General features: G+C 45.6%; 1 protein-coding gene across 5 annotated transcripts in view; it reads right to left on the bottom strand.

Moving 5' to 3' along the window:
- Positions 1-25,589, bottom strand: part of FARP1 (FERM, ARH/RhoGEF and pleckstrin domain protein 1) — a 271,781-nt gene that overhangs the window by 53,362 nt on the left and 192,830 nt on the right. For all 5 annotated transcript variants that reach the window (XM_036119342.2, XM_036119415.2, XM_036119213.2 and 2 more), the window contains exons 5-13: positions 24,205-24,283; positions 16,523-16,620; positions 14,244-14,358; positions 13,244-13,391; positions 10,609-10,704; positions 8,769-8,932; positions 8,204-8,272; positions 5,898-5,973; positions 4,503-4,746 (exon numbers count right to left, since the gene is read on the bottom strand). In XM_036119342.2, coding sequence (XP_035975235.2) covers positions 4,503-4,746; positions 5,898-5,973; positions 8,204-8,272; positions 8,769-8,932; positions 10,609-10,704; positions 13,244-13,391; positions 14,244-14,358; positions 16,523-16,620; positions 24,205-24,283 — 1,089 coding nt within the window. The remainder of the gene's footprint in view (positions 1-4,502; positions 4,747-5,897; positions 5,974-8,203; positions 8,273-8,768; positions 8,933-10,608; positions 10,705-13,243; positions 13,392-14,243; positions 14,359-16,522; positions 16,621-24,204; positions 24,284-25,589) is intronic.

Below are 25,589 nucleotides of genomic sequence, written 5' to 3' on the forward strand. Positions count from 1 at the left end.
CACATATGTGGGGAAGAATCTGGCCCACAGACCTCCTTTAATTAAATGCCTGTCTAATAAAATATCGTCAATGGCATACAGATGCCTGTCAAAGGACCTGGAACAGTTCACTATAAGTTCCGGAACTCATTAAATGCATTTCTTCATGCTAAAAGAATTTCTTGCATTTTATTTTGTCCTGAAAAACAGCAACAAAAAAAATCAACCACAAAAGGGGTTACAGTTTGCATACTTTGAAATACCATCTCACAAAAGATATGGATGCAAGGGGGCCCTGGAGGAGGACTGGTGGCTGGAAGATGTGTTTCCATAGATGATATGTCTTCTATCCAAGGCCTTAAGGTATCCTACTTCATAGAGCAGCTATTACCTAAAGACCTGGGCTCCTTATTGATTCAGAAGGCCTCTGCACTAGCTATTGTCTTAGAAAAACAGACAGACAGGTCTTGGGAAACCCTTTGGAAACTGGAATGAATCCACAGGTCACCTATTCACACCCAACCCCACTGTTGGTCTTGCTGCACCCTTGGTTCAACTTTGTGCACACGCATGTCCTTCTCTGCCACACCGTGAGGCTCCAGAGGCCACGTAAAGACCTAGGGAACCAGAGCCGCCCAAAAGGCAGAAGGTGGGAGGGTGTGGGCTTTCCCTGACCTCTGCACAGTGAGAGAACACGTCTCCTGTGCAAGCTGGCTCCGCCGGGCTCAAAAAATGCTTAAATGTACTTCCCGACCCATGCTTAGAATCTTTATTAGTGCAGAGCAAGCTCCCCCAGAGGCAATCAGTGAATATTCTCAGCACTTTAGGCTTTGTGGCTTTTGAACAAACCATACCCCTTCTCCGTTAAGCACCATTAATCACATCAGGATTGCTGCTTTCATAAATACTGGCCCAGAAGCAGAAAGAGTCGCTTGGCTGGTACAAAACCAACCAGAGAAAAACTTGATGAGCAACCCTAAAAGGGGAACGTCTGTCAATACAGAACTGAGTACACTACCACTGATCAGCTGTTTTTAAAACACTTCAGATAAAAACAAACAAAATCACTCCTTTAAGCAAAAAGCAAAACAAAATAATTACTGGAGCATGTTTTGCTTTGGAGGTTTACATTTGCTGATTCACATTGTATGCTGGGTAAGTTAATACCCATTGCTCATTCATACTTCATCATCAGGCTGCTGTGTAATTAGAGGTAAAAAGAAAACTCATTTGAACAAATCACCTTCACAAATAAACCACAGGATTCCAAATGTGACTCTGCTTAACTCACATTTGACTAAATTTTTATACAGCAAATCAACATCTTTTTCTAAGTCCAAAACAGAATACGCAAAAACACATTATAAGTGCAAAAACCCCACAACAGAAAAAGCAGTTCTTCCTATGTATTTCGGACTGTAACTGCCTAAGTCAAGTCTACATGATCCCTGGTCTCCACATCTGATTTTAATTATTAATCTGAACAAGATTCTCCAAAATTAAAGTATTGAATCAAAAAGGTCCTACTGCACCAAGAGGTCACACAGACCAGAGCTGAAGGGCTAGAGGCCAAGGTTCTAGTTTAGCTTCGTCATGCAGTAGTTGTAGGACTATGTGAAGTCTCTCGACTTCAACAGAACAAGGTCTGTCATCCACAAAATGAAGGTTTCCCCTAGATAATCTCTAAGATCCCTTCTAGTTTTAAAGTTCTGTGACTCTTAAATATATAAATCTAAAGCGAGACTACTTCAATGAACATCTTTCAAACTATCCAATAATCAGTTTGATTCATCAATCATGCACTGAATCAAATGATTAGGAAAACAAAACAAAAAAAGGTTTGTATAAAAATGGATTACGTTTTCAGCGTCTTCAAAACCAACTTGTCAACATTCATGTGGACAGATAATCATTTGTGAGCCACGAGGTCAGTTAATATGTCTATTTGTTATATACGGCTGCCAAATTCTACCCTGCTTCCTAAGCATGTGTAGCTCTTCCCTTGTCATCATGCCACCCGGATGAGTTTAGTAAGGCAGTTGGCATGGTGGCACGCCAGGGACATATCATTGTTAAAATTCTTTTCGATAATCTGGTAGTTACTTAGGATCTAAAAATTTGATTCTACAATTCATCTTTTTAAAAAAAGTACTACAGACTGCAAAATACCAAATAACAGGCATTAATTAATCAAAGTATTTCATTGGTGATGCTTTCCTTACTCTGCAAGCAAGCCAGAAATTTACCTATCAGTTTCAACATATTCCACCAGATTCTAGAAGGCAACTGTGTCAGGGTGAGGAGTGACCCTGACTGCCCAGCAGAACCACCTAGGGAACCCAAGTGGCACCCCAGACCAATGAGATAAAAATGTCTGGGGTCAGGGCCTAGGCATCACTGATGTTTAAAATGTCCCAGGTGATTCCCTTGTGCAGCTGGGGCCGAGAAACAAGCAAGTTAAAAGCAGGCTCTTTGATCTAAGATGCAGGAATGCTGAGTGAAAGGCACTGACAGAGGTGGTCAAGATTTAAAAAGAAATCAAACCTCTCACTACATACACTTTTTTCCTGCACATAGAAACTTCTAGAAGTCACTGTTCCCAAGAGAAGACACTGTTCACCCAAGTGTGAACATTAAGAACGTACATAATAACCAGCCAAGGAGCAGCAATAGTGGGAAACGGTCCTTCTCTCTGCTGCACATGATTCAAAGGCAGGCCTTTAGTTTGCCAGCCTGGTAATAACAGTGCCTATAGCGAGGTCTGACTTTCCCCTGCATCATCACTCAATAGCATTTCTGTGTTTCAATTAGAAATTCTGACAGCCAGAGTTATAGCTTCTTAAAACATAGCTAACAATTTGACCGACTGATGCAAATCCCAACCAAACCAGCAATCCCTTATAAATTAATTCTACCTGACATCCTTTACATCATTTCATATAAAGTCTGGAAAAAAGAAAGACTATTCTCCCTATTAAAATGTTCATTATTCTTGACAAAGATTTCACCAACACTTAATCTCAACCAGCAATCAATTTACAAACGGTCTTGAATTATGTCAATCCCTCACTTCATGAAGCTCCGAAAAGCAGCACCTCCTCTTAAAGAAGGGGGAAAAAGTAAAACCAACACCGTTCCTGGGATCTCAATGATACTTCAGTCTAAACATTCAATCAATAGGAGCATGATCTGCACACAAACTCAATACACACAAGATTTCCACATAAATACAACACCCTATACATATGATCAGATTCATAAAAACGTATTTCTTCCTTGCCTTAACCAGAAAGATGAACAAGCTCCTGGTAACTTGTCATCATGTCTTACTGTTTATCTTGTCCACCTCTTTTTTTTTGGAAAGCAAGCCCATTGTGTGGAGTTTCCTTTTTCTTAGAGATTTGAGAGTCAGGCATACCCTATCCAAACACGGCTGTCCAAAACTTCCTCTAGCAAACGTTGATTAACGATTAGTCACTAGGACAGATCATCTCCACTGGAAGCCTGGACTCATGACTCCAGGTTCCCAACACTTGAAACCTGGCCCTCCTACTCATTCTCCTCTTCCTCCTCACTCATGTGCAGGCCACCCAAGTGCTTCTGACTTCTGAGCATGGAAGGGGAGCCCAGCACTGCTGGGTTGCCAAACGTGAGTGGCTGGCTCAGAGGGGTCCCCATTTCAGAGTCTGAATCACTGGATTCAGTCCCGCTGCTGGTGGAGCCCTCGGTCAAGTGCAGGGGCGCCCGCTGGTCCGCCATGCCCCCGGCACATGCTGACCGCATGGCAGGGGTCTTTGAGGTGGGACCCACGAGAGGTGCACCATTAGCCAGCATTCTACCTCCTGAAGCAGCCAGGCTGGTCAGTCCTCCCTTTTCGTGGCCATCAAGCCCACCCAAGGCCTCTGGGGTTGACGCTACCTGGCTAAGGATGAGTGGGTCTGTCTCCGACTTATTGTATCTATTGGGGAGATTCCGTAAGTATGGCCTTTGTAAGACGAAGGAAGAGTTTTCGTAATGAGGACCCTGCCTTGGGAGAGGATCTTCTCCCACACTTTCCTCTCTCGGGTCATGCCCGTTTTCCGAGACATAGCCTTGAGACCCGGTCCTGTCCCAACTCATATTTGGACTCGACTGTCTGCTAACGGGAGACAGTGGGGTGGCCGGGGTACTGTGGCCATCTGAGCCCCTGAACAGCTCATCTATCAGGGAGCTGTGTCTTGGGAGTCGGGGGCTCCCACTCATATCAAAAGTTAGGTCTGCGGAATCATCATCAAGGAACTCTCTGGAAGGAGGCCGGGAGGACTTCACAGAGGGAGGGGAAGCCCTGCGCCTAGCCTCGGTCTGCCTCTCATCCCTGGAGAGCAGGTAAACCCCACTGGTCAAATCACCCTCATAATTGTCATTTGTTTGGGACTGTGACTGGGTCGCTTGCTCCCTGAGCAGGTCGGATTCACTATCTACGTCACTGCAGTCAATGAAAGGAATGGAAGTGCTGCTGCCTCTGGCAGCCCTGGATGCTGGACCTGTGCTCGGCTGCGGGGGCTGAGCTTTACTCTGCTGGGTCCTATCCTGAACGGCCTCCTCCTCTTCGTCGGCCGGCGCCCGCGCGGCTCCGTCCGCCTTCCCGCCGCCCGAGGGGCTCTGGGGCAGCGCGGGGCTCTGGCGCGGCTCTTCGGCCGAGACGCCGGGCTCCTCTCCCTGCTGGCCGCCCTGGCCGCCGGCGGGCTCCGGGCCTTCTCCCGCGGGAAGGCCGGCACTCTGCTGCGCCTGCGCGGGGCGGGGCGAGAGAGGGGGAGGGTTACACGGGGGCTGAAAGCGGGGAGGGCGAGGTCAGAGGCTAATTTAGTAACACCCCTTAAGCTTCAAGCAGCCGGAAGGACTGCCAAGTAAGGCTGCCCTCCACGCTGCTCAAACAAAACATCGCCCATGAGCAGGCGCTCCCGAGTGAACTTGGTCAGCATCCAGAAAGTTCTCTCTGCGTGTGGATGTTGACGATGCAGGGTCTCCTGCAGCACGAGTGGGCCACTGCCTGTCTGCTCTCTAGGGCCCCTGGGCTCACACTGGGTTTCCAAAGTTTCCGTGGAACAAGAGAATCCTTGCAACCCACAGGGGGCTTCCCAAGAAAGGGTGAGCGGGGAGAGGAAGAAAACACATGGTGGGACCCCGGCCCCCAAAGGCAAGTTGACATGGATTTCAGACAAATGACAAAAACTTTGTTTATACTTCTAAGAGAAGAACAGCCAGGTTAGGCACTCTTTTTAGATGCATAAAGGAAATCTTCATGTTCTTCCCCGACAAAGTTGGCATTCTCTTATAGAGAAAACCCGGAAAACACATCCAGAGGCCAATTCCAGAGAAAATGAGTTTTCACCATCCTCAGGGCAAGAGTGATAATGTCTCTTGTTGCCAATTGTGGTCACTGCCCTGTAACAGGAGTCCTGGGAACTCACCACCCAGTCTGGTACCAACAAAGGGTTCTGACCTTGGCCCCGAATGGGAGCTACACCCAGCAGGTACAAAGGAGGTCCCAGTGTCTTCATACAACCACACCCATTTAGCTGGAGGGTGGGCTCCGCTCTACTGACTCCTGTGGGTGGTTCCACTCCTAAGCTGAGTTCAGGCCAACAGAGCAAACTTCTCTGTGGCAAAAGCATGGAATGGAAGACAGGAAGTCAGCTGAAAAAGGACCCACTCCAGGGCACGCTGAGTCCAGGCTGGGGTGCACAGAGCCTGCGTCTGCTCAAAGCCAGGGCACACAACTATACTCTTCTCTACAAAAAGAAACCCCAAAGGTGAAGGGCAAATAACTCAGAAACATACTATGAAACATAGTACTTAACAGAGAAAGTTTGGTGAAACAAAACAACCCCCACCCCCCCCCCCCCCCCCAGTTACAATAGTTGATCAGCATTACTGACTTGTTTTGGCACTTCTGAATTCGGCTCTGTAGGCTGCGTAGCCAGGCTTCTGATGGACTGAATCTTGCTGTGCTTCCTGGGAGAAATCACATAAGATAGCCAGTTAGATAAGCTGGGTTTTTTTCTTGTTGTTGTTGTTTTAAATGAAAAATAGCAACAGCCTTATGCCCTTCTTCAGTATGAAGGCACCTAAAGTAGTGTGTATGGATGCCCCATTAAAAGGGAGTCATTCTTTTCCTAATACTTGTAGGGTTCAGGGGTTAAACTCTGAAAAAATTCCCAGGAATCCCCTGCTCAGGTTCAAGGAACCCCAGCCACTGTTCACTACTTTTCTAGTCCTAGAAAGGTCAATGGGAGGGAGAGTCGGCTGGGCCCGAGGATGTCCTGAAGTGCAAGTTCTGGTCTGACAATATTATCAATTCATGTATTTTGGGTAATGATTTTCTAGATCAGTTCTGTAATAGAGGCAATGACTACTAATCAGCTAACTCTTTCACAGTGTTGAGTTCAGGGAAGGCCTGCCCCCATTAATGAATTTACAGTCTCAGCAGAAGGAACTGGATTTAATGCCACTAGCACATCTCCTTTATCTTTTCCCTTCCTTAGTCTGCCGGTGCCCTCCTCTTCCTCCATGAACAAGCATTAGAAACTTTTCAGCTACCAGACGATAAAACTGTATAAATACAGAGAGATCAAATACTAATGTACATTCAGCTTTTCTTCAAAATACTCCAAATACACAAGGACGGTCACAGCATCAGGTTTCGGCGAAAGTAAAACAAAGCACCGAGCACCCCGAATGTTTGTCAACAGAGAATCAGATAAATAAAATGTAATACTTTCACAATACCCTAAAACGCCAATACAGAGCCCCAGATCAGGGTAGGGCTTAAAAAGCAAGATGCAGAATTAGGTACAGTGCGCTACTAGTTAAACAAATGAAACAGCACACCGCAGAGAAATCCTGCACATTCTTTTTAGATGCATAAATATGTTTAACAGGAGTAACACAAAGCTGATGGTTGTCGCCTCTGAAGGGGAGAAAGGTTGTTGGGGGGGGACGTAGCTACATCTGTCACAACAATAGTTACACACAAAAAGGGAAAAAAACCCAGGAACAGAAAGAAATGTGGATGTTTGCTGTGTTCTCCATACTTTAATTTTAAGATGGATTAAAATGTAAAAAAGAAAAATGTTAAAAAGAAGAAATCCAGGGGCGCCTGGGTGGCTCAGTCGTTAAGCGTCTGCCTTGGACTCAGGTCATGGTCCCAGGGTCCTGGGATCGAGCCCCGCATCGGGCTCCCTGCTCAGCGGGAAGCCTGCTTCTCCCTCTCCCACTCCCCCTGCTTGTGTTCCCTCTCTCGCTGTGTCTCTCTCTGTCAAATAAATAAAATCTTTAAAAACAAAGAAAAAGAAATCCACATGCACTAAACAGCCCATAGTGCATCATCACGTGTGCCGTTTACCCTTTTATCTTACCCTGGATTCTCTGCTTCTCCCCTCTCGGGGCAGCAGAGCCATGCTCCGGGCAGGGGGCCGCTTGCCAGCTCTGTGACATGGGCTAGTAACTCAATCTCTTTGAGCTGCGGTGTTTCCATCTTTAAAAAGGGAAGAGGAGAGAGGCGCCTAGGGGGCTCAGTCGGTGAGGCATCCGACTCCTGATTCCCACTCAGGTCATGGTCTTGGGGACCTGGGATCGGGCTCCGCCCTCAGCAGGGAGTCTGCTTCTCTCCCTCTCCCCCTGCCCCCCTTGCACTCTCTCTCTAAAATAAATGAATAAAATCTTAAAAAAAAGAAAAAGGGGACTAGGAGCGCACTGACCTCACAGAGCTGGCTTGAAGACTCTGTGAGTTAATATATGCAAAGTGCGTGGAACCTAGCAAGGGCTATAAGCATTCGCTAACGACAGCTCTAAATCCTGCTGCTTCTCATCCAAGCTGTATTTCATTAAAAGTTTATAGAAATACTCCCTATTCAAATCCCAAAATACTTAAGGACTCCTGGAAGAGGCAGTTTCTAGAGTGTTTTATCCCCACCACAATCTCCTGCTCCTCTTCCATCCCGCTCTCAGCTGGCTTCCTCTTCTTCCTCACTTGGCCCTCCAAGGTCCATTCACATCTCACCTCACTCTTGAGGAAGCGCCCCAGCGCTCGGATGTTTCTGTCTACACCACACTGGCCCAAGGGCACTATGAAGCACTCATTCGGTAACTCACCAGGCCTGGGTGAAGAGAGACTGAGCAGGAATGCACTGTCACCTGGAGAGAATGACTGTCAAATCAGAAGTGGCATCAAAGTTTCCCTTACCTTTCAAACTGCACTTTCTTATGTCCTCCTTCTTTCACATAGTCAAGAACCTGCTTCTGAGTCCGACCGCTAGAAGGAAGAGGACGAGAGGGAAGAGAAGGCAGCAAGGCATTCTTATTTAAACACACGACACCCTATCTTTCCTTCCCCTCCTTCCATCACCGGGAGAGATGACCTCTGAGAGACACTGTATGTGCCCATTTCATCTCTTGGTATTTCCCTTCTAAATAACAGTGTTCCAGTGATAACACCCCTTAATAATTGTTTGCTTATTAAGCAACCATCCTGAGAGTCCGTATGCTTCGAGGAGGCAGGGATAATTCTGTTCACTGTGCATCCCCAAGGCCTAGAGTAGGATTTGACATGTGGAAGACACTCAAATGTTTGCTGAAAGAAGGAGTGAGAAAGTGAACCAATGATGTGCAAGTCTATACGGCATTCCAGGAGGCTACACCAAAGGTTAGCACTTGCTTCTACAGAGAAAGAAAATCCTTTCTGAATTAGAATAAAGGCAAGTCTCGGGAATGTTCCCATGGCAAACAGAGGTGTGAAAGGAAATCCTTACCTGAACCGAAATGATGACCCTCGGCTAAAGAGAACGGGCTTTGGCTTTGGTTTGGGCTCTTCAAAAAGTCTAAAAAAGGCATGATGTTCAACACAGATTTTCCAGAAGGACTTGCAAAAATCCCGACTGGCCATGAGAAATTCCAAGGTATCCTGGTACGAGCTCTAAAAAGAGAAAATACCACTGTGGGTTTTTTTTTTTTTTTTTTTCCCATTACCCGTGGACACTGGGTTGAAAAATGAGAAAAGGGACAGAAAACAAGTATGTCTTATATAGCAAGACCATGTTTAATAAAATACAGCTGTTCCTAATGACAAAATAAAGTCATCATTCAACCGTTTTCCCCCCACAGAATTCCTTAGAGGAATTAAAGAAAACAGGAATACTTAGCAGAAGTCCTAACATTTCTTTTGACAGAATTCATAAACAAATTTTGTGTATGCAGCTTACATTTCCTTCATTAAAAAAAAAAAAAATCCAAGCACCAAAATCCCTTTTTTGGGGCGCCTGGGTGGCTCAGATGGTTAAGCATCTACCTTCGGCTCAGATCATGATCCCAGGGTCCTGGGATTGAGGCCCACATCAGGCTCCTGGCTCAGCGGGGAGCCTGCTTCTCCCTCTCCCTCTCCCTCTGCCTCTCCCCCTGCTCATGCTCTCTCTCTCTATCTGTGTCTCAAATGAATAAATAAAATCTTTAAAAAAAAAAAAATCCCTTTTTTGCCCCCTTAAAAATAACTGAAACACACTTCTTCATTTTATTTTCTCCCTGAAGGTTCATGCCAACTTTGCATATTGGTCTTAGATCTTTTCTCTGTCGAGCCACATATGGCTCAAGCCTCCAGGTGGCCCCAGGGACCACACAGGAAATGAACATTTTTTTTCTGGAGCACAGAAGTATCACTCAAGGCCGAAAAAATCATGTCCTTTGAGTCTGGAAAGCGGATAGTGTCATTTTCTATTCCCAGCCTCAACGTTCTCAATGTAAGTGGCCGTATTCTATAAACAGGACTTACCACAGTCTTCAATGCTCCCAGCAATTCCAACTATTTTGAGGGATCTCACAGTTCTGGGCAGTCCCAACTTACAAACAAGCATGCCACAATTCTGCATTTGTAAGTAACCTTTTGGAACTCAAAAAGCATTTTCCCATAGAAAACAACTTATAATGGGTGGCTGCTTCCTGGGTCAGGCCATAAAAGCTGATTTAATCCACTCTGTAGCTGAACGATAAGCCTAGAGATGGCCATTTATCATCTTTTTTTTTTCCATTGGGGGAAAGAAAAAAACAACACTCCAATTCTGGTTGGGGACATCAGAAATCTATCATCCATGTCCTCCACTGCCCGTCTCCGGCAGGGGAAGAAGATGCTCTTTCTTCCCTGACCCCGTCCTGGGGTGAGCGACATCTTTAGGGGTTCTGCAGGAACTGGGGTGGACCTGCTTATTAGCTTGTGAGAATGTGTTGTCAGAGACTTGGGGACAAAAGTGGGGATGCGAAAGCTGGGGACAGCTGGAGGCTTGTGTGGGCAGGGGTCACCCCGAATCTGGGGGATGCTAAGTGTGGTCTCAAGGAGGTGGCCCAGAGGCGGGAACCCCAGCAACTGTATAGGTCAGGCTATGGGGGGGGCGGGGCACAGCACATTCTTTACCCTCGCTCTGTCTACGCAGGTGAAAGTGTGGTTACTGAGCATCTGGGCACACCTCTGGGTGCAGGCCCTCAGACACCGGCACAGTGCTGGCCGCAGTTCCAGCCTGTGCCCCAAGAGAGCCCCTCCATCCCCGGGATCACCGGGTGGGCTCCGAGGTCTGGATCTGCGCCCCCCCGCCCCCACCCACTTACGTTGGCATCAGGGCGGAGCTTGATGAGAAAGCGCTTCCTCTTGAAGCTCAGCTTCCTCACCTTCGCCCAGTTGAAGGCGTTGATCTTAGTGAAACCCTGAGAAGAAGAAAGGTATCAGCCAGTGAGCCAGGAAATGCATAATAAGCAACATGGGGGTTGTTTGCCTCGGGTAGGGGAGCTGTCGTTCGAATGCTCAGTAAGAAGGCCTTCTGCTAGAGGGTTCTCAGGATTTGCTGCTGTGGATGATTCCTGTTCCCGGAGCATTATTTTTCACTAATTATAGGCTTTGGCATTCAAACTAAGTTTGCCTCCAGGGAGAGGAGCAGCCGGCCAAGGGAAGGATAAAAAGAAAGACAAAAAACAATAAAAACCATGACAACCACCACCATTATAATTAGTGACCATCACTTTCGGAGTGCCAAGCACCCCGTAAGGACTTTACAGACCTCATCTTATCAAACCTTAGACAATACCCAGGGAGATGGGTTTATTATCTTTCTCTTACAGATGTGGAAACTGCTGCATGGACAGATTTTAATTTGTCCAAAATCACACACTTCATGTGGCAGAATGAGATTCCCGAGCATGTGCCTTAGCCAGCAGCTAACTGTTAATCTCCATAAAAGCAACACAGCAGGTTAGCAAGCAACCCCGTGGCGCACACAGGTCTGGCTCCCATGCCCAGCGGGCTGCCAATCGCACAGGCAGGATGGGGAAGGGAGGTCCGGCCTGCGGTGTGTCTTCTAGACCAGAGAACAGTCTCAGGGAAGGACTCTCGCGTCCTCATCTTTGAAAGTCAGGTGTGGACAGACAGGGTGATGGAGAAGCAAGGGGACGTTGCCAGCTACCAGCTCCCATCTGTCCTGTCATCTCAACTAAAATTAGAATTCCTCCTGAGCCTGCTTGAACACCAGAACCGTTTATTTAAATTGGTAAGAATGAGGCAATTAAGGCCTGGCAAGAAGATTAATTCCAAGATACAGACTTTGTACATGATTAAATAACTGAGCAATTCTCAATATTTAGATTCTATCACACATAATCAAAGCGAATTAATTCAATTGTGAGGTACTTCTTCCCCCCAACCTATGACTTTTAGAAATGTTTAAGGCTTCTGATTTTAAAATTTCATGGTAGGACTGAAAACTCTATTTGGTTTATTGTCATTTTGCTCGTCGAGTACTCCTAAGATTATTTCAGCAGGTCAGAGACTATTAAGAGCAGTCACCTCCTCCAACACCTTTCCCATATGAAACCCAACTTTGGCTCCTCTTGGGACGGCACTCTGTGATAATTCATGTCTGTCGTAAACATCTGATACGGGAGAAGAGAAGCCCTGGGACTATTTTGGTAAAATAGGAAGGGAGAATATAACTGAACCTGGCAGAGCCTGAAGAAGTATTTTAGATTATGTACATATTTACACCTTCAAAACAGGTGAAAATGACCCAATTTACAAGGCAGACACTTTCTCGGTACCCCTTTGAAACCAAATCACAGATGACTTGCTTTTGTTTAAAAGAAAAGCACTCGGGGCGCCTGGGTGGCTCAGTTGGTTAAGCCACTGCCTTCGGCTCAGGTCACGATCCTGGAGTTCCGGGATCGAGTTCCGCATCGGGCTCTCTGCTCAGCGGGGAGTCTGCTTCTCCCTCTGACCCTCCTCCCTCTCATGCTCTCTGTCTCTCATTCTCTGTCTCTCAAATAAATAAATAAAATCTTTAAAAAAAAATAAAAGAAAAGCACTGAGGAAACCTTTGGGGGTGGTGAATATGTTCACTGTCTTGATTTCATTGATGGCTTCAGGACATATATATATATATATCATTGATAGCATATATATATATACATATATATATATAAACTTACAAAACTGCATACGTTAAATATATGCATTTTATTCTACGTCCATAATACCTCAATGAAGCTGTTAAGAAACAAAAAGCAGCATTGATCAACAGTACAACAGCAGTGTGATCAAGAGAGTACACATTTCAGAGTACAGAAAACTATATCCTTAAGTAAAACACAGGTAAGAATTCAAGTGCAGTGTTTTGCTACAAACTTACTATAGCACCTGGCTTTTAGGAATTTATAAAACTACTAAATCCTAAAAAATACGCTTTTCAAGGTATGTATACCTGAAATCACAGATCAGCCGACTGAGGTAAAACCTAAATTAGGTTTAAAAACCCCTAAATTTGGTTTAAAAAAAAAAAAGGCAACTAAAAACCTTAACAGGTTAAAAAAAGGGGGGGGGGGAAGATGACATGAGTATCATGTGCCAGTGTGAAGAAGGTATTTATTTGGGGGGGATATAAAATCCTGATTCTATTATACTGGGTTTTGAGCAGAGGTCCACTGAGAGAGATTTCTGTGATCCTACAAAGTCAACAGACACAAGCAAATCTCGATTTGTGCATTTCCCAACCAGAGCAGGGGCCAATGGAATAGGATCTGGAAGCTGAGGCCCTGGAAAGAATTCGAAACCCTGAGATGAGGTTAGTTTTTTCCTGTTCACCTAAAAGTAACTGTCAGAGGTCTTAACTTGGCCCACCCAACATGGAATCAGAGTTGAAGGGCCAACTCTTATCTTTCCATCACCTAGGGAACTGAGCTGTGTTCTAAACGCTCTTACCTGAAACACGAGAATTCCCGTGTTGGCAACAGCCAGGTTGATCTTAGTGCCTTCCCTGTCCTTAGCCGGGTGCAACCGGATCCCATACATCTCCAGCCTACGGGCAATCTCCAGGAGTTGGAAATCTGATTCTGCTGGTGTTTGTCCACTGACAAAACAAAAATTAAAGAGAAAGGCCAGGAGATTTGAATTCCCTGTGTCTAATAATTTGAGATTAAGCAACTTCTCTTGGGAAATAAAAAGGCATTTCATCACAAACAATGGAGCTACCTGATCAGATGACACCCAACCCCCCACTCATTATCACCCAAAGTCAAGCAGCTAGGACAAAAGCCCCATTGCCTGTGTAACACAAAACCCCAGAAGTCTATCTCACATTTACCCTGGTTTTTTTGGAATCTCAAAGAGTTTCCTTTAAGGTCATATAAAAGCAAAACACCACGGTGTTAAAACATGTTTTTAGTCGCTTACAATAGGCCTACACTTGGAAGCAAAGTTCAAGGCAACATTCTTGCATACGATCATCAAGGCTCAAGTACCCTCCTTAAAAACAGCAACAAAAAAAGTAGGCCCAGAGCATCTTTTGAAAAATATTATACTGACCAAGACAAAAAAAAAAAAAACCAAAATGGAGAGGACAGAAAGGTTCTAGATTTTCATAACATTCCTCCTTTGCCCTTCGTTGACCATATCCCTTTCCTGAGTTCTTGTTAATTGGTCTTACATTCTCCCTTTAATTCCACAACATGGGAGTCCTAAATTCCAGGCCTATTCCAGTAGCACAGGAAATCAAAGAAGGATCCTAGAGCTCTGGTCTTGAGTACGTAACCTGCATTTGGGAGTCCAGGGTGAGTAACAACAGCCCCATGAATCTCTGCGCTCTTCTCCCTCACCCTTTGCATATTTCATCCCAAAAGTTAGTGTGTGTGCACACCCACCTGCGCTGGAAGGACAGAGAGAAACAGCACAAAGGGAACGCCAGACACCCGGTGGGACTTACATGTGATTGTGGTGAAACTCCACGATTTTGTCTTCTAGTGCATCTTGCTGAGGTATGTACTTGTTTTTTGCTAAATGCTCTCTGTCCGATGCTTCATCAAAATCCCCAATCTCGGCTACCAAGAAACAGAGAAAGAAGACGCAGCCATATAGGATTAATACTTCACAATCTGTTACATTCCCCCGTGGAACATTCTCCAGCTAGCAAAGCAGAAGGCAGTGGACAAGGCGAACCCAGACCGTGGGTATCGTTAGGGCCGGACATCAGAAGACTTCCTGTGAGGATGTATTTAACAACTGTGCCAACATGCCAGGATGGATTCCACTCTTTCTCACCTCTACCAGCTGGAAAGAAAACTTCAGCATCCATCCATCTTCATCCATCCATGTTCCTGATTCCTTCCTTCCTCCCCACCCAACTGGGACAACTTCTGTTCTAGGCAGTAAATTCTAGACATGTGCATTTATGATTTTATGACTTCTAAATAAGCCCCAGAATTTCAGGATTTTACAAAAGCAACTTTTGAAACTCTTATATATAATAATCACTAGTGCAAACCCCAAATGCCTTCTCATGTAGAGAAAAGCTAGTGGTAAAAAGGTATAAACATACGTGATCTAATTTGGTGAAATAAAACAAAGTTTATTAAGTCTCTTGTAGTTCTAGCATCAGAAATGACAGGTCAAACTGCGGATTCTTAAGAATTTTTCATTTACAAGGAAGATGAGGCACATTTTTCTCACATAACCTCTACATCATCCCGAATTGTTATGATCTGGAAATCTAAAGGAAAGACCTTTAAAGTAATGATTGTACCTTAACATCACTAGCTCCACCTCAGTTTATATCAATTTAATACCTCTGGGACAGCATAGCTTTTTCTTTGAATCATATGGTCTGTGTAACAAGCTTAATAAAAAGTAGCCTAATGACCAGAGCCCAGGTGTTTTGACTAAAAGCTAGTGAACGGTTGCTATGAAACCTACCTGTCATTCTATCATGTGAAGCAGCTTGTCTCACTCTGGGAAATGCCCCACCAGTAATCATGCAGAATATGGCCTACATGTTCCTATAAATCGCACCCACTGAGAATATTTGCTCTGCACAAAACAGTGCCAACTCATCTGGCTCCAGCTAAGCCAGTAAAAGAATCAATCATTCTCTAGCCCTCCTGCTGCTATGACAATAACTTTCCTTCCTAAGTCTGGGAGATCTTCAGTGAGCCCATATATAAAAAATAAGAAGATAAGCATGGTCTCTAGAAATACCTCATCATATTAGGTGCATTCATTAACCACTAGGAGTGACACTGGGAATCTTGTTACCTGGGCAGTTATCCGAATGGGCTGATTCTACGGGACTACTCTGGATATAACAGAAATTTTAAAATGATATGATGGCACAATTTCTTTTATACTCATACGTGACATAATTATCTTCCAGAAACATATGTGTATATTCCAAGTAATTTTTGCCTTGGCCAAGAAGGAAAAAAAATGCCCAGCTGGGTTGTCAATAAGCCTTAGAATGAGCACAATCTAATTTATCCTTTGCCTAGATTAAGAAGGTTAAAACATCCAGTTTTAAGCATCACTAGGATTCAGTCCAGCCTCATGCGTCCTGGGGTTTACTCAACTCTGGAGAACAGAATACAAGAAGCGCCATCGTTGTTTTAGATCTTAAGGTCTTAAGGCGAATATGCCATATTCAATAATGGATATTAAGTCCAAGAACAGGACAGAAGTAGTTTAGTTTACTTGGACACCATCTGTCCAAGCTTCTCCTCTGAGTCAACTGAGATGATCAACAATTGCATACTAAGTCCTTAAAAAAGAGGGGCACCCCGGGGGGCACTGTCAGCTGAGCATCTGACTCTTGGTTTCGGCTCAGGTCATGATCTCAGGGTGCTGAGATGGAACTCTGCACTCAGTGTAGAGTCTGCTTGAGATTCTCTCTCCCCCTCTGCCCCTCCCCCCTCCATTTTCTCTCTCAAATAAATAAATAAATAAATAAATCTTGAAAAGAAAAAGAAAGAGTAGACAGATACCGAACACAGAATTCACAGGCCAATGCTGGGGGGTGGGGTGGGGGGGTGGGGGGTGTGTGCGGACACCCATCAAGTACGAGGAGTATGGTCTTCAACCCACTGGCACTCATGCTCACAGCAAAATAGCACAAAGGCATAATTACTGTGTTTAGTGCATGTGATCGTTTCCCCCCCATCGATCAGATCACGGCGGGCTCCCGCATGACCTCGGGAAGCGACGGACGCCACTTACACTGTACGATGTGTGAGATGAGGAGAGCCGCGCTGGTGTCATTGCAGGTCAGCCTGCCCTGAGCCAGGTCCTGCTTCACCTGCAGAGCGAACAAGTACCTGCGGGCACAAATACACACGGCCGGCGTCACGCACCGCCCTGCGGCCGTCACGCACCCCTCGGCCGGCGTCACGCACCGCCCAGCCGGCGTCACGCACCGCCCTGCGGGCGTCACGCACCCCTCGGCCGGCATCACGCACCGCCCAGCCGGCGTCACGCACCGCCCTGCGGGCGTCACGCACCCCTCGGCCGGCGTCACGCACCCCTCGGCCGGCGTCACGCACCGCCCTGCCGGCGTCACGCAAAGGGGGCGGGCGGTTCGGTGTCAAAGTCAGGTTCACTTCCGGCAACTTGTGAGGAACTAGAGAAAAGTACCCAAAGCAAAGCAAAGCAAATAAAAGTCTGCCCCGGCCGGACTGAACGCCCGGGGCCACTGACTGCAGTGTCAACATTCAACCGTCACTAGAAGGACCAAGAGACGGCTGGAACCGTGTCACACGAGGATGAATACATTTTATTCTATGGCTCTACCTCTCCATTTAAAAATCGAAGACTATCGGGCCGCCTGGGTGGCTCAGTTGGTTGAGCGTCTCTGCCTTCGGCTCGGGTCATGATCTCAGGGTCCTGGGATCGAGCCCCGCATGCTCCCTGGTCAGCAGGAAGCCTGCTTCTCCCTCTCCCACTCCCCCTGCTTGTGTTCCCTCTCTAGCTGTCTCTCTGTCTGTCAAATAAATAAATAAAAAATAAAAATAAAAAAATAAGTAAACGGAGGGGCGCCTGGGTGGCTCAGTCGTTGAGCGTCTGCCTTCTGCTCAGGTCATGATCCCAGGGTCCTGGGATCGAGTCCCGCATTCGGCTCCCTGCTCAGCGGGAAGCCTGCTTCTCCCTCTCCTACTCCCCCCGCTTGTGTTCCCTCTCTCGCTGTGTCTCTCTCTCTGTCAAATAAATTAGAGAGAAAAAAAAAAATCGACTATCTTACGCCACTCTCTATATAATTTTTGCAGAGTGTAACAAACGTGTACGTTTTTTCCCCACAGATCAAATATACTAAAAAATAACTTTCAGGCTCAGATAATAACAGTAGCTTAATATTATGGTTAGCGAGAGCTTTTTTGCCAACCGACTTGGAAAGACAAGAGTGTCTTTTTTGTGTGGTGAAATATTTATTCACTTAGGTCCTTCCAAAAGGCTCGGTTGCCAGATCTGTAAAAATTAATTTTACAGTTATTTTTATATTACAGAATAAAGCAAGTAAACATTTTTGGTGAAAGAGAAAAGAGGTATCTATAAATCAAAGATATTAAGTAAAAATAGTGCAATGTAAGAACTGATTTGGAAAAAAAAAAGATCAATAGGAACTCCTACCTTTTTAGAAGGGTATTTGCTAGTTTTGCCCACTGCCTAGAGGTGCTACCTGAGTAGCAAATCTTGGCAGTCGGATTCTGGCACTCTACAATTACTGGAAGGTCACAGAGGTAGGTCCACGGAGAAACGGTAGATTCCAGGTAAGGGGTGGGTATGAGCCTGGAATATCTAGTGATACTAGAAAGCAAGGCAGCTTTGAAATATAAATGGGTTGTATTAAAAAGGCAAAAGAGAGGCACCTGGGTGGCTCAGGGAGTTGAGTGTCTGACTTTTGGTTTTAGCTCAGGTCATGATCACAGGGTTGTGAGATCGAGTCCCAGGTCGGGCTCTGCACTCACCGGGGAGTCTGCTTAGTATTCTCTCTCTCTCTCCCTCTGCCCCTACCCCTATCCTCCCTCCTCTCGTAAATAAATCTTTAAAAAAAAAGGGGGGGGGGTAAGAGAAACATCTTGAAGGGGTGTCCACCTGCCAATGCTGTGGCGACTTGAGTATCAACAAGAATAATAAAAGTGAATCAAAACACATGGAATTGATGAAAATTCATGAGTCCATTTCAATATTCAAAGAGAAAGCAGGAAAAACTGAAGGTATCACCACTGGAGGAGACTATTAGAGCAATATTTGGTTACCTGAGGCAAAAAGTTGAGCATGGACTCTGCCTCTCCAATAGGAGTGGCATTTCAGGATATACAGAAAATCCAAGTAGATGAGGCAAAGTTCCTTACAGAAGTATGCCAACTAATAACAACAAGAATCCTCCTTCCACAACCTCTAAAGAAGTTACAGACTCCGGCATGGACTGTTAATTCATGTAAAAACCATTCAGGAGATTGGATGTTTGCACAGAGACAAAATAACATGACTTCACTTCGCAGTGGCAAGATCAGACCACCACCACCCTCATTCAATGATGAACCTTAGCATCATTAATGAAATGGGAAGCACACAACATCACTTCTGATGGATTCTAGCCCAAAATGTCCAACTTTTTCCATCAAACGTATAGAACTACCTTCTAGTTTTCTGGAAATGCAGAGGATAGAGGAAGAAGCTAAATGGCACCACGAGGAAGAAATCTGACAAATTCAGGAGGTGGGATACTTTATAGTATAACTCGTCCAGTTTCTTCAACAAGGTGGTATCATGAAGGAAAAAAAAGGAGGGACTCTGCTAGATTAAATGAGGTAGGGACAGGACATAACCAAGTGCAACTCTGGTCCTACAGTGTATCTCCTTTTAGATGAGCAGATATAAATGACATTTATGGGACAAATGGGGAAATCTGAGTATGGTCACGGTATTAGGTAATGAAAAGTACATATGGAAAAATCAGAAGGGATATCACACTCCTGTAGTCCCTAATGGTCACCCCTGGGCGACAGGAATACAGTATTTCACCTTATTTTTGCTTATCTGTATGTTCTAACTTTCTACACTGTACATCTGCAATTTTTGTAATAATGAAAGGTTATTTTTAATTTAAAAAAAGAGGGGCTTTTAATAAGATCAACCACGGAGGTTGCCATAAACATTAAATGGTAACCTATGGAAAGCTCAGTGACTAGAACAAAAACATTCAATAAATATTAGCAATTTTTCCCTTATACATGAAAAACTAGAGGTGCCTGGCTGGCTCAGTCGGTAGAACATGTGACTTTTGATCTCAGGGTCATGACTTCAAGCCCCACATTAGGTGTAGAGCTTACTTAGTAAAATTAAAAAAAAGAGAGAAAAGGAAAATGAATCCCCTTTTAAGTTACTTAGGAAATTTCATTATTAAGAACTAAAAAAACTACAGAGGCAATTCTGTAATCAGCTCCCTCAAAAAACCCAAGTCAAAAAACACCCCCAGATCCACCACTTGATAACAGCTGACCTTTACCCAGGCTCCCCCCCACCCATTTATTCTTGCTCTCAAGTTTTCTGTCTCTAGGAAGTCGAAGGGAAGAAAAACAGAGAATCTAAAAGAACCCAAACATCAACATACAGGTTTATAAGGGGAGAGGCAGCACAAACCATCTTTCTAGATTAGGCAGGGGTACGATTTTTTGAACCTAACACTTCCTAGCCCTATAGACTTTAATCCTCTATCTGGTTAAATTTTTAAATAAGTCGAGGGCATAAAAGCATTACATTCTGAATATTTTACCATCTCCCAGTTCAAACACGAGGTCTTGTGTTCGTGGAGAAATGTTCGGGGACAGATGAATGGTCAGAGTCTGACAGGCGCTGGGAACCTTTGGTGATGGGCTGGTGTGGGCTCCGAGGCATGGGCTTCCGGAAGCTCACACGTTTAGGCATTTTGAAGACTGCAGGAAGAGCATGTCACTCCTTAGTCCTGCTGAGTCTTCCTGTTCTGAGGCCCTTGTAACATGAGAACGACCTTCCTGGGTCCTGACAGTTGACTTCTCAATGACAGCTGTAAATCAGGGCTAACTTTAGAGATTCACCAACACCTTTCGTACTATAAACTGAAGCAACCACAATCAAATTCACAGGAGCTAAAGGCTCAGTTAACTCGGCAGGCGCGGAATAAAATGAAACCAGTAAATGATGGAAACGCAAAGCGCTCAAAACAGAGTTTGGTCGTCGGCAGCAGGGTGGGTGGCAGGAGAAGGGGATGATGGTGGCGGGGCTCATCAAGGGGCTTCTGGGGACGGCAAGGGTTGCAAATCACACCAATCTGAGGCCCTGCTTTAAATGTGTCTATTTTATTTCATTTGGGAGCTCTTCATCTTTCTTTCCTTACTCAACGGAAAGTAATTTATAATTTCTCTGCCAGCCTCAGGAGATGCTTGAGTAGCCTTGAAGAGCAGCAAGTTTTGATGGATCTCACCACCTCTAAGAAGAGCACAGCCAAGGAGAAACTGGATCCAACTGAAGACGATGCCCAGAGCAAAGTGTGCCGAAATGCATCGGGCTCAACAAGACGGACTCAGAACTCTGCAGTAAGAAAACCTGGTAACTTATTTCCCAAAGACCCCTCCCCCTCACTGTTTCAAACCCACACCTACCTTTCTCCTTCTAGAGGCCTGGGCCCTGGTGGCAACAGGACATATTGCCATGGGAAGTGTCATTCAATAAATAGAAAGGAATTCGGCTCCTTGGTTAACAGCGAAGTGCTATTTAATCTTCTGTCTACATAAATGGGAAGCTGAAACCTATTCCCGAGGCCCTGAGAATTAACTGCAGAGCTAGAGTCACTTATAATCTGCTAAACTGCGGACCTGCCTCTGTCGCCCTCTTGTCCCCATGTCCCTCGGCTAAAGTGCTGTCCACACAGAGCTTCTCCCAAGCCCCGCCCCCCCAACTCCCTGTCTGCTGCAGAAAAGTGCCTGGAACCTTACTGGTTGCATCATTAAATTTCTGCTTACACAGGAATTTGAGAATGAAGGAGGCAACACATTGGATCGGGAAGGTCCCCTTCCTGCTGCACCTTGCGACAAAGTCAAAAGCGAGGGAGAGCTTCTAAAATTTCCTATCGATTTTCTTCACCCTTGCACCAAAAGGAGTCTCTCCTTGGAAAAGGTTTTTTAAATGTGGGTTAACACTGGGAGCCAGAAAACAAAGACGACAAAACCCCAAAGCTGCTACATCCAGGGGAGCCTGTGTCACCTGAGGAATTTATCGGATCGCACAGAGCAGCTGGCCACGTACCAGGCACACTTGGCTAACAGGCCCCAAGCTGCATGGAATTTTCTAGCAAAAACCAGAATGGGAGGAAACTACAAGCCTCTAGAGACAACGATTCACAAATACTGAAAAGGTGCAAAACTCAAAGCAAAGTAGAATGGGAAGGGGAAAAGCAGGATTCATGCCACCAACTGCCTAAGGAGGAGAGAGGTGCAGGGACCTGCAGGACGCAAAGGCGCACGCCCTGTGACAGCTGGACTCGCCTTCAGACTGACTGATGTCAATATTCTGAGCTTCGAGCAACGCACGTTCCAACAAGAGGAAGCCCAGCCCAGATGCCGAGACCCAGTAGCCCCAGCGGTAACACCACAGGAAGCCTCTACTGTCATTGGCCCGTCTTGTGCCTCTCCTCCACGTGAATTGTTCTAGTAAACTGCGCATACTTCCCAGAAGGCTGACGGCTCCTCTATTTCCTGGCCAATTAAGGGCTTCATCGCTTTGAGGATTATCAGTGGAGGTAAACACTTAGCAGCAACTCATTCAGAAAACGCAGAGCCATGGGAAGAGCCATGGCCTCCACCTCTTCCTGGAACTCCACGTTCGTGCACCCAGCGCCCTTCCTGACACGGCCGCGTGACGTCTGGTTGGCCTCTCCGACATCAGCTGGCAGAACCCAACTCCTGGCTCTCCACCCCTCCGCGATCCCCCGCTTCCCTCCACTCCTTCCTATTTTAGTGTCACCAACACGGTCAGCCAGCCGCGTAAGTCAAAATCTAAGCATCCCTCCATTCCTTCAGTCTCTGCCGCTGGCCCATCGCCGGGACAGATGGACCCCATCTCCAGCACAGAGTCCAAATGCAACCACGCTTCTCCGTTTCCACTCCTGCCATTTCCTCTGTTGCCACCACCATGGTGGGGACGACAGCAATGACTTCCTCACCGGATTCCCAGCTGTCATGGACCCGCGGCACCCACACAGTAGCTAGACTTTCAACCCTACCAACCGTCCAGCCTCTGTGCCACCTCACTGCACGTCGCCCTCTCTGTTTCCTGCCATGCCAGCCTTCTCTTAGGCACAGCTGACCCTTGAGCAACACAGGGACTAGGGGCGCCGACCCCAGGCGCAGCCCCAAATCTGCATTTAACTTTTGACTTCCCCAAAACTTAACTACGGTTGACTGGAAGGCTTACCAGTCAGAAACAGAGTTGATTGACACAGTTGATTGTATTTTGTAAGTTATACGTATTATATACTGTGTTCTTATAATAAAGTAGGCTAGAAACAAGAAACGTGATGAAGAAAATCCATTTGTGAAGAGAAAATACATTGACAGCCCTGTGCTGTATTTATCACACTCTCACACCTACACACGTGCGTGTACAATGTGCACATAAGTGGATGTGTGCAGCTCAAACTCATGTTGTTCAAGGGTCAACTGCATTTGAATATCTGGAGCTTGAACACTGCCCAACTGTTCCTTCTACCTGGAAAGCTCTTCCTCCAAAAAGGACTGAAAGATTCTCATCACGTCCTCAGAGAGATCCCACTTCCTCAGACTGGCCCATCTAAAGCTATCACCTGGTCACTGTCTGTCATATCATCCTCCTTCAATTACCTACGGAGCTCTTAGCATTATCTGATATTTTTTCTCGTTTATTTAATCATTTTGTCTGCTCCCATGACAGTCAGGCTTGTCTTTTCACCACTGTGAAACTTTGCACACAGTGTCCACCTTCCTAAGTACTGCTGACGGAATGTCTTCATCCCTTTGCTAAATGATGGTCAACCACCCAAGATACTGTGCTCCATACCAAGAGGGAGGAGAAGGATAGGATAGGCTCAGTCTCATCAGTTACAGCTTGAAAGCCGTGTGTGGGAAGAATTTGGCTGGCCAGACTCGTAGTAGGTCACTCATAAGGGCACTGTTGAAAGGGAGACATTTTGTCCTCACGCATTCCCACCAGGCTCTGCTCTCCTCTAGCATATACCATGTGTCCCGTGCAAGTTAAACAATGATGGTGATGAAGCTAAACAATGATGGTGATGATGGTGATCATTCACAGCATCCCTACCGGTTCCAGCCACCTCAGGCATAATCCTGCTTCTCCTCAAGACAACCCTGGAAGGAACCCAGCACATTCGCACTGAACAGGGCAATCAGCAGAAGCACAGAGGGAGCAAGGAAGCTGGTCAGGCACACAGGGACCAAGGGCAGGCCTAACTCCGTGCTCACGCTTCTCCCACTTGGCCAACTTTCAAAGAGATTGATCACTGGTTCATGCCTACCCACCCATGGCAGCAACTAAAGACCCAGAGTTAACATCTTGGGTTCACAGAGTTTGACTTCCCCAAACCTGTCGCGTGATGTGACAGACGGAGAAGGAAACTAGGACCGTGAGAGGTTATAAGCCTGGTTCCCTTCACCGCATAGCTTTCAAGAAACCAGGTTTCGAGGAAAACATGGTGCTTCCTCTCTTGCCGTGTTTGTAAGCACAGCTGGGAGCAAAGAGTTACCGGGGAAGCACAGTGCAGACGCTGGTCAGGGAAATGCTGTGATAATGTCATCGGTCGACCGAGAACATTAACTTTCTCTTCTCCTCGGCACCCCCCATGGCAAGAAATACCCAGTTTCCAAACCACTAACCTTGTGAGTTCTTCTTGGAGTTGTGTGTGGTCAGGTGGAAAGAATTTCACCACAAACTTAACGACAACATGCTTTGGCCCTAAAAGGGGGGAGAAAAAAGCAGGAAAGCATTTATTGATTTGTTTCAAATGCAATTAAAGAAAAAGACTTCAGAGGGTATATTAGACACCAAATAACGAGTCTCATTCCAAGCTGTCAAGAGCACATCTGCTGACATCCAGGTCATTGACTAGGTAGTTGAGGTACTAATTTATACTCCCAAGTCTGCCTGTTATAAAATAATGCTTTGACAAGACTATTTCATTCAGGTATTATTAACCTTTTCCTCTGAAGACTTAAACTGTACCCAGATTGTAAAAACAGGCATCCGTCTTCAAAAATTTATCTAATTGGTTATTTTAGTCCAAATAGAGGGCGTCAGAGAACTTGAGGGAAAAATGAAAATGTCAATTGGTTATACAATTTAGAATTTTAAGCTTTTCACCAGGTACAGCTGCTGCTGTGTTCATCAAATATGTATGAGCACCTACGTGGCCAGGTGCTCCCCTGAGCTCTGAGAAAAAACAAGACACGGCCCAGCCCCCCCGTCAGCCAAAGCCTTTCTACACCATGGTACGGGTGAGTTCAGGCAAAATCTGGAAGCAGATCTGGGATGGGTGGACAGGGAAGGGATCAAGGTGATGGGTAACTTTTCAGAATTAAAACAAAACATCAAATAGATTATAATAATTTGTAACCTGAATCAGAGCTTGTTTTCATATATGTATCAAATTTTATATATATCAAATATACACACATATGTGTATATATATGCTCAACACCAGAGCAGTCTTACAAGTTCTGCCATCTGGAATGACAGCCAAGAATTTACAGTCTATGAAATATAAGGTACTATAAGGAAATCCAAATTTTAACAGCAGTTGTATTAAAGCAGAAAATGTCTTTTTGCTCTACCTTTCACTGTCACAAAAAATAATGCTGTATTATCATCTGTGATCACACATTTAAGTTGAGAAAAAAAAAAAACCAACAGTGACAGAAAATGAAGATGAGGGCAATATACACAAAATTAGGAGAAAAACAAGGCACAGACATATTGAAGCCCAGAGATGCTGGGCCCCTCTTCCTTGCCCACTCTAACAAGTAACAGAAACCCTCGCCCGTGGAGGCTGGGTCATAAAGTAACAATAGCAACATGGGGAAGGCAGGAAGGCCAGCCTATTCTCCTGTCCGCGGGGAATCCCATGAGGCTACTCAGATCCTTCTAAAACCTGAAGCAAGGAAGATGCTACCCCTCAATGCAAGAGGACAGCTTTGTCTCACACACAACTAGTCACAGCCCATGGGGATCCAAGGAGAAGCCCCATTCGGTGTGGACCCAACGG

This window comes from Halichoerus grypus, chromosome 4 (genome assembly GCF_964656455.1).
Source record: "Halichoerus grypus chromosome 4, mHalGry1.hap1.1, whole genome shotgun sequence".
In the NCBI taxonomy this organism is placed as follows: Eukaryota; Metazoa; Chordata; class Mammalia; order Carnivora; family Phocidae; genus Halichoerus; species Halichoerus grypus.